At 36.4% G+C, this 12,762-nt stretch overlaps 1 protein-coding gene across 1 annotated transcript in view; it reads left to right on the forward strand.

Moving 5' to 3' along the window:
- CTNNA3 (catenin alpha 3) overlaps positions 1-12,762 on the forward strand; it is a gene marked incomplete at its 5' end in the record, with an annotated part of 847,188 nt that overhangs the window by 806,707 nt on the left and 27,719 nt on the right. Inside the window, one exon of the mRNA XM_081329881.1 lies at positions 11,769-11,874. Coding sequence (XP_081186007.1) covers positions 11,769-11,874 — 106 coding nt within the window. The remainder of the gene's footprint in view (positions 1-11,768; positions 11,875-12,762) is intronic.

Below are 12,762 nucleotides of genomic sequence, written 5' to 3' on the forward strand. Positions count from 1 at the left end.
CTTCTAGTGCAGGCATGTTAAACTCGCGACGTCATGTGACGTCGCACGACGTATCGGAACTTTTTCCCATTGCCGAAAATGGGATGGGCGTGGTTTCTCCATGACGCTCCGGCCCGTGGGCTGGCAGTTTGACACCCCTGTTCTAGTGCTTTGGAGAATAATATGACCCCCTTTTCTTTGTGGCAGCCCCTCAAATAATGGAACACTGCTATCATGTCATACGTTTCTCCTTTTCTTTAGACTTGACAAACCCAAGTCCTGTAGCCATTCTTTGTATGTTTTAGTCTCCAGGCCTTTGATCATCTTAGTTGCTCTTCTCTGAACTTTTTCTAAGGTCTCAACATTTATTTATTTATTTTGTAGTATGGTGACCAAAATTGTTCACAGTATTCCAGGTGTGGACTCACTAGGGTTTTATAAAGCGGTACTAGTACTTCGCGTGATCTTGATGGATATTATGCACTTCAGCTTTTTTTTTAAAAGGTAAACTAGGTAAAATCATCAGTGCTAGAAGGAAGTATAGTAATGTACTCATGATATTATCTAGTTTTTGTAATGAAAGGTCTGCAAGAAATCCATCAAGCTCAGAGAGCACCAAGGACCTTGCAATTGGGGGAGTTTATAGATAGGTCCTGTCAACAACAACAATAGATAGGTCCTTAGAGTTAAAAATTTGGCTTGTTCTTTAGGATTCAGTCAGATAAGGCTATTACTATGCAACATTTTAGATCTTAGTTAAGAGCTTTTTTAAAAAAAATCACTTGTACACTTTAATTGTAAGGCAATTGTTTGTGAGACAGATATTTTTAATTCCACTAATTTAGCTATTTATATTGAAATCATGCCTATACTGAAGTCTAGTCAAGTGGCAGTTAAATAATTTGGCATGTTTTAATCTGCCTTTGGAAAGCCAAAGAGAATGTGAGACAATACCAAAGAGGGTTTGTGTGTGTCTGTGTGTGTTTTACAATCAGAATTTAAGAGAACAAAGGAGGAGTTTAGGAAAGTAATGCTGTTTAACATTAACAATAACAATATTCTCATTTCCTGTCTTATTTTCACTGCAGGTTTATCAACTGCCTTTTAGGTTTATGTTAGATATTTGTTATATCTCCTTTGCCTCCTTTCTGTGTAAATCAAAGAGGCATTTTAACTGTTAAATGTTAATTGTAATGTTTTTTTTTTAATTTGAATGGTAAATTATGGTGTAGTATGAATGTTTCTATGAGATATAGTTATTGTTTCTTTCTGGGCTGTTTCAAACAAGACAAAATAAATAGGCTCCAATTTATAGCAAGTTGTAGGCATAGTGGCTTCTGCTGTCTTAGTGAAACAAGCAATAGAGTGTGGACAACAAAATGGTAACCAGAAGGTGAAGAATGTTGGAAAATAAGTACTACAGCAGTGCAACATAGCTCAAATTAACCAAGCAGAAAAGGCAACAGAGATAATTACATTATTCCAAATACAGCACAGAGAGAGGTTAATTTGAAGGATCTGCCAGAACTGGGCTCAGTTTGAGAGAGAATCTGATGGACTGCAAGTAACTGAAAAAAATAATAGATACTGTTACCATACAAGCTTAGAAAGAATTTCAATTTTCAACAGGTACCTACAAAAGAGAGTCACCCAATTGCAGAGATGGCAAATGGGACACTAGTGAGAAGGGAAGTAAGGCAGTTTGCCCTCCCAATTCAACTTGCAGTACGTGTCATATGTAGAGGTAGGATGATCAGAAGGTGGTTGACAGACGAGAAACATCTATTGGGAGAACTCATAACTGAGCAGGACAAAGTGGAAAAAGAGCCACGTTCCCCCTGTTCTTAGTAGAATATGCACACTTAACACTTCCATGACAGTTTTGGAAATTACCATAAAAGATGAATCTTCAGAAGCAACAGTAAATAAGGCTGGGGAAGACTTAAGGCTCAAGGAAGAAAGATACATACCAAATCAGGGGTCTTCAAACTTGGCCCTTTTATGACTTGTGGACTTCAAGTCCCAGAATTCCTCAGCAAGGCACGCTGGCTGAGGAATTTGGGGAGTTGAAGTCACAAGTCATAAAAGGGCCAAGTTTGAAGACCCCTGTACTAAACAAACTGACAAGGCTGTGAAAAGGAAAACCTAGCATGCAGTCAAAATAAAAGTATTGTTAGGAAAAACTGAAGATGAAATGAAATATAGACAAGATATAAAACTGCTGAAATGTCTTTGGAGTATGAGAACAAAATAATTTCTGGCAAATTCTCTGAATGTAGTGTTAGCAGCTGGCTAGAGCTCAGAGCAAGGTCCCCTACAAATGCTCACCCAATCCCCAGCTTTTCAGCTGATCGGGGAGATCACATGCCACTGTCAAAAAGAGTCCTAGGGTAGTTTTCTCACAGGAAACAAATACTATGTCTTCTTTGTGTGCTTGCAGTGTCAGTTCACAAGCAAGGTGATAAATGTCTTATCCAAAATGGATAAAGAGTTTTGTATCCCAGCCTCAGGCCTGACAGCTGTGGTACAATAATAAAATTAAAGTTTGCCTGCATATTATTTCATTTTGTTTAAATGTTCTAAGGATGAATAATGTGGAGAGGAGAGAGATCTCTGGTTTGCCTCTGTTTAATGAAATGGTAACTTCCCTTGCTCACTGGTTTCAGTTCAGCTGATGATTTTTCTCTTTACAAGAAGAGACATTGAGGTTTCTTTTAATCATCCCATCAGCGGGATTTTTCTTAATTGCACAACAAAATGAGCTATGAAATCCTAAATGGAAATGGTCAGCCTTCCTAAGGCCTTTAATTCTTGTTTTACAAGCTAAGAAATAGGTATAATGACACTCTTTTCATTAATATATTCCTTTCTACTAGCTTGTCACAGCAGTTTCATGCTGATCACTTATGTAAGCTTGAGGGGGAAAAAAATCAGAGCTCTGTTAGCTGTTAATAGAAACTTTAAATTATGTCTTTCTACTTACCCTAACTAAAATGTTCTCCTTTCTTTGAAGGCTTAAACAGCCTCCCTTGCTAATAAAAGATAATGGTTATGTAAATAAATTAACTAAAATTGCCAATCAATCTCTGAAAATTATTTTCCCCATATACACTCAAAGTCAGTACTGCATACTGTCGATTAAGTTATATAAAATATAAGAAACATATATTGTGTTCAAATATATTTCAATTTTTGAAATAATGTTCAAATTATTTCTAGTTTTCATAAGCATTCCATAAGAATATTTTTCTAGCTCTTCCTCCTCCTCCTTTTCATTCCCTTGTTTTCCCTCCTCTTATCTTTGATGTACTCTTCTACTCCATGGGAGATGATAACTAAAATGGTAAAGTTAAACTAAGCTTTAATTGCCCTTCTTAATGAATGCTGTAGTAATTGTCCTGTTTTTCTGTCATAAAATATTTTTACTACTTAGCCGGATAAAAGCAATGAGACAAATGAATTTCAATTTCTATCTTATATTCTGTCTGTAGTGAGCCCTGTAGGTAATTTACTAGATTCTAAAAGGATTACAAGTCAATTAAGCCATTTTTTAAAATCTCTCACTATGTCTGTGGTAATAAGTATGAATCCTAAAATGGGACATTTTAAGGTCAGGAGGAAGAGTAATTTTGAATTAAATGGAAGCAGCCTCTTCTTTATCATGAGAAAAACAAAGAGTGGGCCTTAGGTCATGCAACCTTGGAGTAGGTTTCTAATTTCTCCATTTAATCTAATGAAAGAGAATTCAAAATAGATTATTTACTAAACTGAAAAATTCCAGCCAAGCTAATCTCATCTACAAATTCTGTTCTGGCCTCCATGAGCTAGCAGACCTAGATTGAAGACAAGTGGCAAGATATTTTCATCCTACTATTTTGAGTAGCCAGGGAGCCTGTATTATACATATTCCTCCAGTTCAATAGATAGTAGCAGGTTTTTATTCTTGTTTACTCTCTCTCCTGCTGTGGACATATGCTACATACCATCCATCATTTACCTGTGTATGTACCTCGGACAAAACACAAATCAAAGTCAACATTGATTGAACTTAGGAGATTCGGACAAGTTTTGGTTTCAATGAACTTGCAGCCAAAGTAACAGAAACTGGTTCCAAGGGTCAACATGGGGATCAAAGCTATGAAAAGAAGTTTTTATTCCCCTTTTCATTTTTAATGTGTTGGATTTCTTTTTTTTTTCCATTCCCCTAGCTGTCCATAAGTGGGAAAATGCTAGCAAGAAGAGTGATAAATCTAGCTTTCATCCAGGGTGTACTTTTATAATGGACCTTTTTTTTTACTTTAGGAAACTCAGAAAAGAATTCTGGCTCTTCAGACAGAAAATATGAAGATATTTGTACTACCAAAGTTTTGAGAGTTGGTGTTGCTGGCTCCCTTGGTTATCTAATTGCACACTCATTATTTCTTTGAAGTGTTCCTGCATCCAGTTTTTGTACTTGCAATAGCACCTACCTCTATTTTTGCTCTTTCCTTCACCCCTCACTGTTTTGATATCACATTTGATATTATCTATAGTTTTATCTGTAGGTCATTCTGTGTCATAAGTACAAATCCCATAGATGTGGAAATGGCTAGATCGTTTTTCCTAGGTCTTCAGAGTTCTTTCCTTCATTGAAAGCAAGAAGAGAGCTGCTATTAACTCTAGAGCGTAAATTACGTTGTTTGTTATTTTGGTACAAACTGAATAAAAAATAATTTTAGTATCTCAAGCACCGTTCATAATCAAGGGACTGTTGCATCCATTTCAATGAAATCCAATTGCCTCTAGCGATTATAAAGGTTATCATGAAAACTGCCACATCAGTTTTCAGTTTTCTGGGGAATTCTGGGAGTTGAAATCCAAAGGACTTAAAAGTTGCCAAGGTCGGACACATTTGCTGTACAGGCTAGCTGCAATGGCTTTCTAGACTGTGGTTAGCAGTGGTGCAACTCAGCTCATCAGCAAGGTACCAAGTAAGGAGACACTGGACAGTTTAAAAAGCTGTCTTCATGAACAGGTATGTATAGTGATTTGCTATTGTCATCTGCTTTCAGAATGTTTAGCATCAAGTAGATCTGCCACCTCACTAGGCTTCTATCTTTCCTATAAAAGAGAGATACTGCTAGCAGGAGTTATTAAGGTTATTTGTGGACCAATAATTCTTCCAGCTTCCCTTAGTTATTTTATAACACAAGCATTTTTTTTAACTTACTTACATACAGTATTACCTGTTTGCTTGCTTGCTCACTTACATATTTTTGAGATTTCAAGTGGTGAAGTATATTTGCAATTAAATATAAGATGAAAAATAATTCTTTTCCCCAAAAACATTAAAACTTTTGCATTCTATTCCATCACGCTTTTATAACTTCTCTTTCTCTCTTTCTCTGACTTTGATTTAAAGGAAAATGATTAACATTATTTTCAGTTGCTTTATGCCACCGTGCTTTCTCCAGGATCTTTTCTTATATATTATATGATACCTTTTTCTCGGAATAAGATTTTTAATTTAGAAGTTGCTTTCACAATATGACAGCTTAAATGACATTTAAAAAGAAACAGCCAATAAAATGAAAATCTATATATAATACATTCCCAGCATACTTTCTGCGAATATGATATTTAGCAGAAAATGCACTCTTTGATCTTCTTTTTTTTTGGTTTAAGCCATTCAAAGTCAGTACAATGCCCATAAGGCAATAAGAAGATATGTTTTGGATGAATATATAACACTATAGTAAATTCAAAGATACCAGTTGATTCTTAACAGAAATTATTTATTTACTTGTGGAAGGGGTCGATCTTTCAGCTCTATAGATTTCAACTTTTTCCTTGTTGGGAATTAAGAATTGTGCATGCACACATTGATGCCTCTGTGATGTTTACAAGAAGAAAAGTATAAACAAATAAAAACAAGATGAGGTTAGAACAAAATAGACATTACAATTGTAATGAAAAGCTGTAATCGTTCAAAGTCATAACTGAAAAAGCTGGAAATAGAAGTTTTTTCTTGACATTTGGCAAAAATAGAAGAGACAATATCTGGCAAGGAGTTTCTGCTGCCCCAATCCTTATTTTCCATCTTCTGCCAAATGGTCTGAAGAGGAGGAGGTTCCTGTTGCCTCTCTTCTCCACATATACAGATCTTGTCTTTTCATTCTTTCCTCCATCAGTGTGATTTTTTTCCTCCATTCTTTTTTATCCAGAAAATTAATCTTGAGTGGAGACACCAAACACTGAAATATCTCTTGAGGAAAGGGTGTCCAATCTTGGCAACTTTAAGACCCATGGAGTTCAACTCCCAGAGAGAAAAATGTTCTATTGAAAACCAGGTGAAATCTGGAATCAATTTAAAATCAATTACTTTGCAATGATTGCCGCCAGGTTTTTTTCCTAGACTTCGGATGGAATATTGCCAACCTAATTCTCCACAGTGACAATACAATCAACTCAAGCATGTCTCAGAGTTCTGTATGAACCAGCAGATTTGGCTGCTTCTAGGAAACCAGAGGTGCTTTCATTCCAATGGAATTAATCTCTAAAACTAAATCCACACTATATTTGTATCAAAAACTAAAGGATATTTTCAGAGTTGGTATTAGTCACATTTAGAGTTTATGGGCAAAAAAAGTAGAACAATTGAGTATCGATGATTGCAGGTCTTAAAAATATTAAATTGTTTTCACTGGTTTTAAAATTAAAATTGATTCATCAAAATAATTTGAGTTTACATCGCTGCACTGGCAGATGTGTGGGGAGATCGCTCCCTCCACCGCCCGGTTTTCTCCTGCCGGGGGACCCTGAAGAGGGTTAGAAGTCACCTTGTAGGGGCGATGAGCATGAAGAGGACCCCTGAGTGATCGTGGAATGGCGGCAGCCCTCCTGCTTGATCCGGGGCAACTCTTCGAACTGATGGGGAAAAGATCAGCCATTTATGGCCCATCATCAAGCTGCTGACAGCCAAGGCCAAGCACTTTGAAAGCAACGTGGGAAACTTGGGTTTTACTTTCTTTCTACCCCAAGTACCTTTCTTGTTGAAAGCATTTTGAAAATTTATCCCCTTTTGAGGAGAGACGGAAGGGAACTCCATTACCCCATCCTCTAAAATGGTGGCTCCTGCTTACTCAGGGGAAACAAAGCTTTGAAAAGATTAACTTACCACAATTGGATATCTGTCTTCTGTTTGGAACTTGGGGACCCAAAAAGTTCCTATTCTCACTGGAATCTGCTGTTTTGCTTTATTTGCAAAAATCTATCTATGAGAGACTTAATTTTGAGAGACCAGCTGGGTAATGCAATTGGTAGGAACGGTGGAGGTGAACACTTACTGACTCTTGTTTAATAAATAGCCTTCACTAGAAAGACCATCTCTAACTATGTCAGAAATGGAGGAGGATCAACAAAAGATCTTGGATATGCTAAAAGTTATACTTGAAATCATCTTGGCAAACACTGAAAAACTCAAAGCTAATTTGAAATACAAAGGCGCCAGCTTACCTCCAGAAAACGAAATGCTGATTGCAGCTAGAAAATGATTAACTCAAAAAACAACAGGAGTGGAACAAGTGGATAACAAAACAGGCTTTACAGAACAACAAGCACAGTCTACTGAAAATCCATACAACGAAACAATAATTCCAAAACTGGAAATGACCTTCTATGCAAACCAGAAGAAATTTGAGGGGGAAAAAGACCAGATTGAATTGAAGACAACTATATCAGAACAAAGACAGGGATCTGGGATATCAGGGTGACAGCCAAATGATTATAAATGGGCCAGATTTTTCAGAAAAGATGGTCTCCCTTAATTCAAATAGTACATACAAGAATGAAGGGAGATCTATCTGATCATTTAAAAACTTTGGTATGGAAGCCTGGTTGGCAAAAGAAGAAAGCTAGAATTAGGTTGAAAAACTGGGGCCTTTTGATTTATTAGAGAGGACCCTAAACTGTCAGCTAGTGGGCTAAAGGGAGATTTTGAGAAAAAGGGAAATTTGATTACTAGAGTTAAAATAGTTGGAAAATAGCAAAAAATAAAATAAAATAAGAGTTTAATTTGCTTAATATTGAAGATTTAGATGTACAAGGGAAATGTAAACTAACTATTAGAAAATAGGTTTGAATTATTGACTAGCCCAGAGAATATAGATGATGGATTTGAGCTAATAAAGGACACTCTGTTATCAAGGTGGTGATGTATTAGGGTGGGAAGTAGAAAATGTTTATGAAATAGAATATGAATATAGTTAAGTAACTAATATGTGTATTTTATATATTATAATTTTTATGAAATGAGATAAAGGAAATTTGGGTTACCCGAAAGTTAAATACTATGGATATTAAAGATCATACTGGAAATATGTAATTAAAAATTAAAATTAGGTAAAATTTAATAACAGGACATTGATTGTTCATTGAGATTTATTAAGATATGTATAAGCAAAACAAAAATGTATTTATAACTGCGATAATGAAGTTTAAACTAAGTTTTGATACAATTAGAAATTTGTTAGCTTAAATAAAAAGGTAAAGGTTCCCCCGCACATGCGTGCTAGTCGTTTCCGACTCTAGGGGCCGGTGCTCATCTCCGTTTCAAAGCCGAAGAGCCAGCGCTTGTCCGAGGATGTCTCCGTGGTCATGTGGCCGGCATGACTAGACGCCAAAGGCGCACGGAATATGAAAGCAAATGTTAAGCGAAACAGAGAAAAAAAAAATTGATGTTGTAACCTGAGATACCTACCAAAGATTGTATTACTGAACTATTGTTCAACCCAATTACCACATTGCCTTCTAAATATTTATATGTAAAAGTGGAAAATAAATAAAATATCTTTAAAAAAATGTGAGTTTATGGACACTTCAGAATGGATGGACATGAGTATTTTTGTTGGTGATATAAACAATTTGAGCAATCATTGATTCAAAGGATTTGGTCTTATGAGCCACTGGTATTATTCTGGAATAATATGAATATACAAAACATTTATGGGAAATGGTTTAATGTTAAAGGTCTTAATGTTGGGCTAAAGGTTGACTCAGCCTTCCATCCTTCCGAGGTAGGTAAAATGAGGACCCAGATTGTTGGGGGCAATAAGCTGACTTTGTAATAATGCCGCTTGTGGGGGGGGGGGCGAAAGCCCTAATAAGCAGGCATATACATAGAATGAAGGCTATTGCTAAGCACATTTGATTTGTGCTTAGATTGTAAGCCGCCCTGAGTCTTCAGAGAAGGGCGGGATATAAATGGGATTAAAATAAAAAAATAAATAAAAAAAAATAAAAATAAATTATATTGAAAAAATTTGAGATTTGAAGAATTATGAGAAATCTAGATATGTTGGGTATTGATAAGACAATTATTTTAAGTATTATTCCCAATTCTAAGGACTGAATTCGAGACATGTAAATTATCTAATTTAAAAACAGGCTTGTTTGAAAATGAAATGATCTAACCGAGGGGTGTCAAACTCAATTTCATTGAGGGCCACATCAGCATTGCGGTTGCCCTCAGGGGGCCGGGTGGGTATGGCCTGGGTGGGCGTGGCTAGAGTGCGTATGGCCTACTGGATGGGCGTGGCCAGCTCTACATCGTTTGCATCAAGAGTGCCTATGGGGGCCTGGGCAGGAGTGGGACAGATCTGAGGGTCTCTGGCAGGAGGAGGGTCTCTGGGCCAGGGCCAAGGCAGTGGGGGCCGTTCCCTCACTGTTTCCAGGATGGCTTCGCGGGCCACATGAAACCACTTCGCGGGCCGGATCCGGCCCCCGGGCCTTGTGTTTGACATGTCTGATCTAACCAAACTTATTTTACAGGATTATTTTCAGCAAAGTAATTGGCTGCTGGAAATTCAAGCTCTAATGTTTGCTTTTAAACACAGCAGAGAAAAGAAAATTATTAATTCTTTCCTCTGAGGGAATGAAAGGAATGGCTAAAACCAAACCTTAATTCAATATGCTTTGAAGACCAGTCATTTATTAAAAATACTGTTTTAAAAATAAAGGCTTGAGAAGGGGCAACTCCTCACATTTTTTTCTCTCTTCATTTTGGAGTTAATCAATTCTGGACATAAGCAAGGATTAGTGGTATCACTGATTTGCCGGGATTTAAGACTATGCACTCTCAACATAGATTTTTTTTAAGATATAATTTTTACTAAAAGAAAGCTTTACATAACTTATTATTTCCAAAGTAAAAGTAGAAAAAAATAAAGAAATATGAAAAAATAAAACTGAAAGATAACAAAAGAGGGGGAAAATATTTAAAGAAGTGACTTGTTATCTTCTTTGCAGCTGTGCAAACACAGACATTACCATTCCTCCCTCCCAAATGATATCTTTTAATTCCCTTCTACCCATAAACATTTTTAACCAATAAAGCCTGGAATCATCCATTCATGTTTATCCATTTTCAGCAAAAAGTCCATAAGGGTTTCCACTCTGTTTTAAAAGTATTTTTTTGTCAAATAAATCAGTTTAGCCATCAAATAAACCAGTTTAGCCATTTCTGCAAGGTCTTCCATCTTCACAATCCATTCCTTATGAGTGTTTCTATATCCTCCCATCTTTGTGCTTATAATAACCATGCTGCAGTTGCCATTATATAAAGCCAATATCCATGAGCCTTTTTTAAGCTGATTGTCCATAAGTCCTAATCTATTTCCCACACTGCATATTTGATGCATACCAGGCAACCCATTTTTCTATAGCAGAAGTCCAGTTGCTTCTGATTATTAATTTTAAAAATTCTCTGCATCACCATATATCTAGTTCACATTTTCAACGGTGATTTGAAGTTATACTTCTAGACAATTTCTCTAGTGTCACACATCAATGATACATCATTTTATAAAATTTCCATTTTGATTGGTAAGGCAGTGTGAGTTTCAAATTTTTCATAATAATGCTCGATGCAGATATTGAGCAGGACTTGTACTCCCCCCTCCAAAAAAAACACAAAACCACCTTATTTGGTATCCTTTGACATCACGAGCAAATTTAATATTTTGCCTTCTTTCTTTTCAAAAGGAATATTTGAAATCCCCATTCAGGAATGTCTTTGGCTTTGCCCCTTAAAGAAAATAGAAATATTCACATGCCCTTTCAATGCCCTTTTCAAAGGTAAGGGGTGTTTAGATCATGAGGGGTGTTGAATTTATGATACCTCTTCTGGTCTTTGAGTCATGCAAGATTGGATGAAGAGGTTGCTTGTCTCCTTTTCTAGCAGCTCAGCAAATTTTGTTAAAAGGTTGCCAAATATCCTTCAATTGGTATTGCTCAGAGAAGATTGCATAGCAATCTGAATTATTTGTTTTCATTATAGATGCATGAGTGTGTGTTCTCTTCATTTCCTGTTCATCCAGACAACATGTAGTAATCTTTGCTAATTTACCTTTCAGAAGTTGATTTAAAGTATGTTTATAGATCAGGGGGTCTTCAAACTTGGCCCTTTAATGACTTGTGGATTTCAACTCCCAGAATTCCTCAGCCAGCCTGGCTGAAGAATTCTGGGAGTTGAAGTCCACAAGTCATAAGGGCCAAGTTTGAAGACCCCTGCTATAGATGGATTGTAGGCCACCTTGGGAATCAGAGCCATCAGACATGCAATAGATAAAATCTGATCGCCTGGTTGCAGCCTCTACCTTGATTTTGTGACATCAACCCTTGCAGATACATCTCCTGTTTTCAAAAGCAACAGAGACATTATTAGAGGACTAAAAGAAATTGTATTCTCATATTTATTCTAAGACTGTACCAGACGTTTAATATTCATTATATATATATTGTTTTAATTAAAGGGGCAAAGGACCACTGAAGAATACCTCAGATGTGATTAATGCAGCTAAAATGATCTCAGAGTCAGGATCTCGGATGGATGTGCTTGCAAGGCTCATTTCTAATCAGGTAAGATAACAGAGAGAGCATAAAATGTGTTGTGTTACAATTGACCCCATGCTCCAAATACTATTGTATTTTTTTATTTTCTTTGTCAGGTGCCTATTTTCTTTGTCAAGTAGATTCCTAAGAATTTACTACAGCTGACAATATATTGCAGAATGGATTATTAAACCAGAGCCACATGCACCAGCTAATTATTTCTCACCATTCTAAAATTATATTGGTAACTTGAATTTTACACCCTATAATTGCCTTGACAATAAAAATCTCTTGTTTCACAGGAATGCTATCATCTTACTTTTTCCAACTAATGGGATTTTTAATAAATAAAAATAAAATAAAAATGCTATAATTTTTGTGTAGTATAGCAAGAATTAAATACCCTTTTATAATCAGACTTTGCTAAACATAAAATCCTACACAAGACCAAATGAGGTACAATTATTTATTAAACTTGCGTTGGTTTGTTTGCTTATAAAGCAGAGATAAGAGTTTTGCATTCTGTTTTACTTTCTTTGTGACTCCAACACTGTTTTTCATCGTGAAATTTAGCTAAAGGGAAAATGTGCATTACCAAAGCAACAATCAGATAAATGAATATTGAATCCAGGCCAAGAAAAAGCCTATGGAAAATGCCTCAGCTCCCCTCCTCCTAATTCACATGAAGATAAACAGCAGAGCAAGGAAGCACATTTAGACTTGCAAGATTTGGTTACTATAAACATCATAACAAAAGTAGCCTTAGGTCTACACAGTCTCTGTTTCTTAGTCCAGTCTACCTGTTTGGGCTGACAAAACATAAAGAATGCGGCTGCGTTTTAACGCCCGGTTGGAGGTTGGAGCAGGGCGCAGGGGTTTTTTGGGGGGTTTTTTTTGGCACGGTGCCCCCCCCTT

This window comes from Vipera berus (assembly GCF_964194415.1).
Source record: "Vipera berus genome assembly, chromosome: 5".
In the NCBI taxonomy this organism is placed as follows: Eukaryota; Metazoa; Chordata; class Lepidosauria; order Squamata; family Viperidae; genus Vipera; species Vipera berus.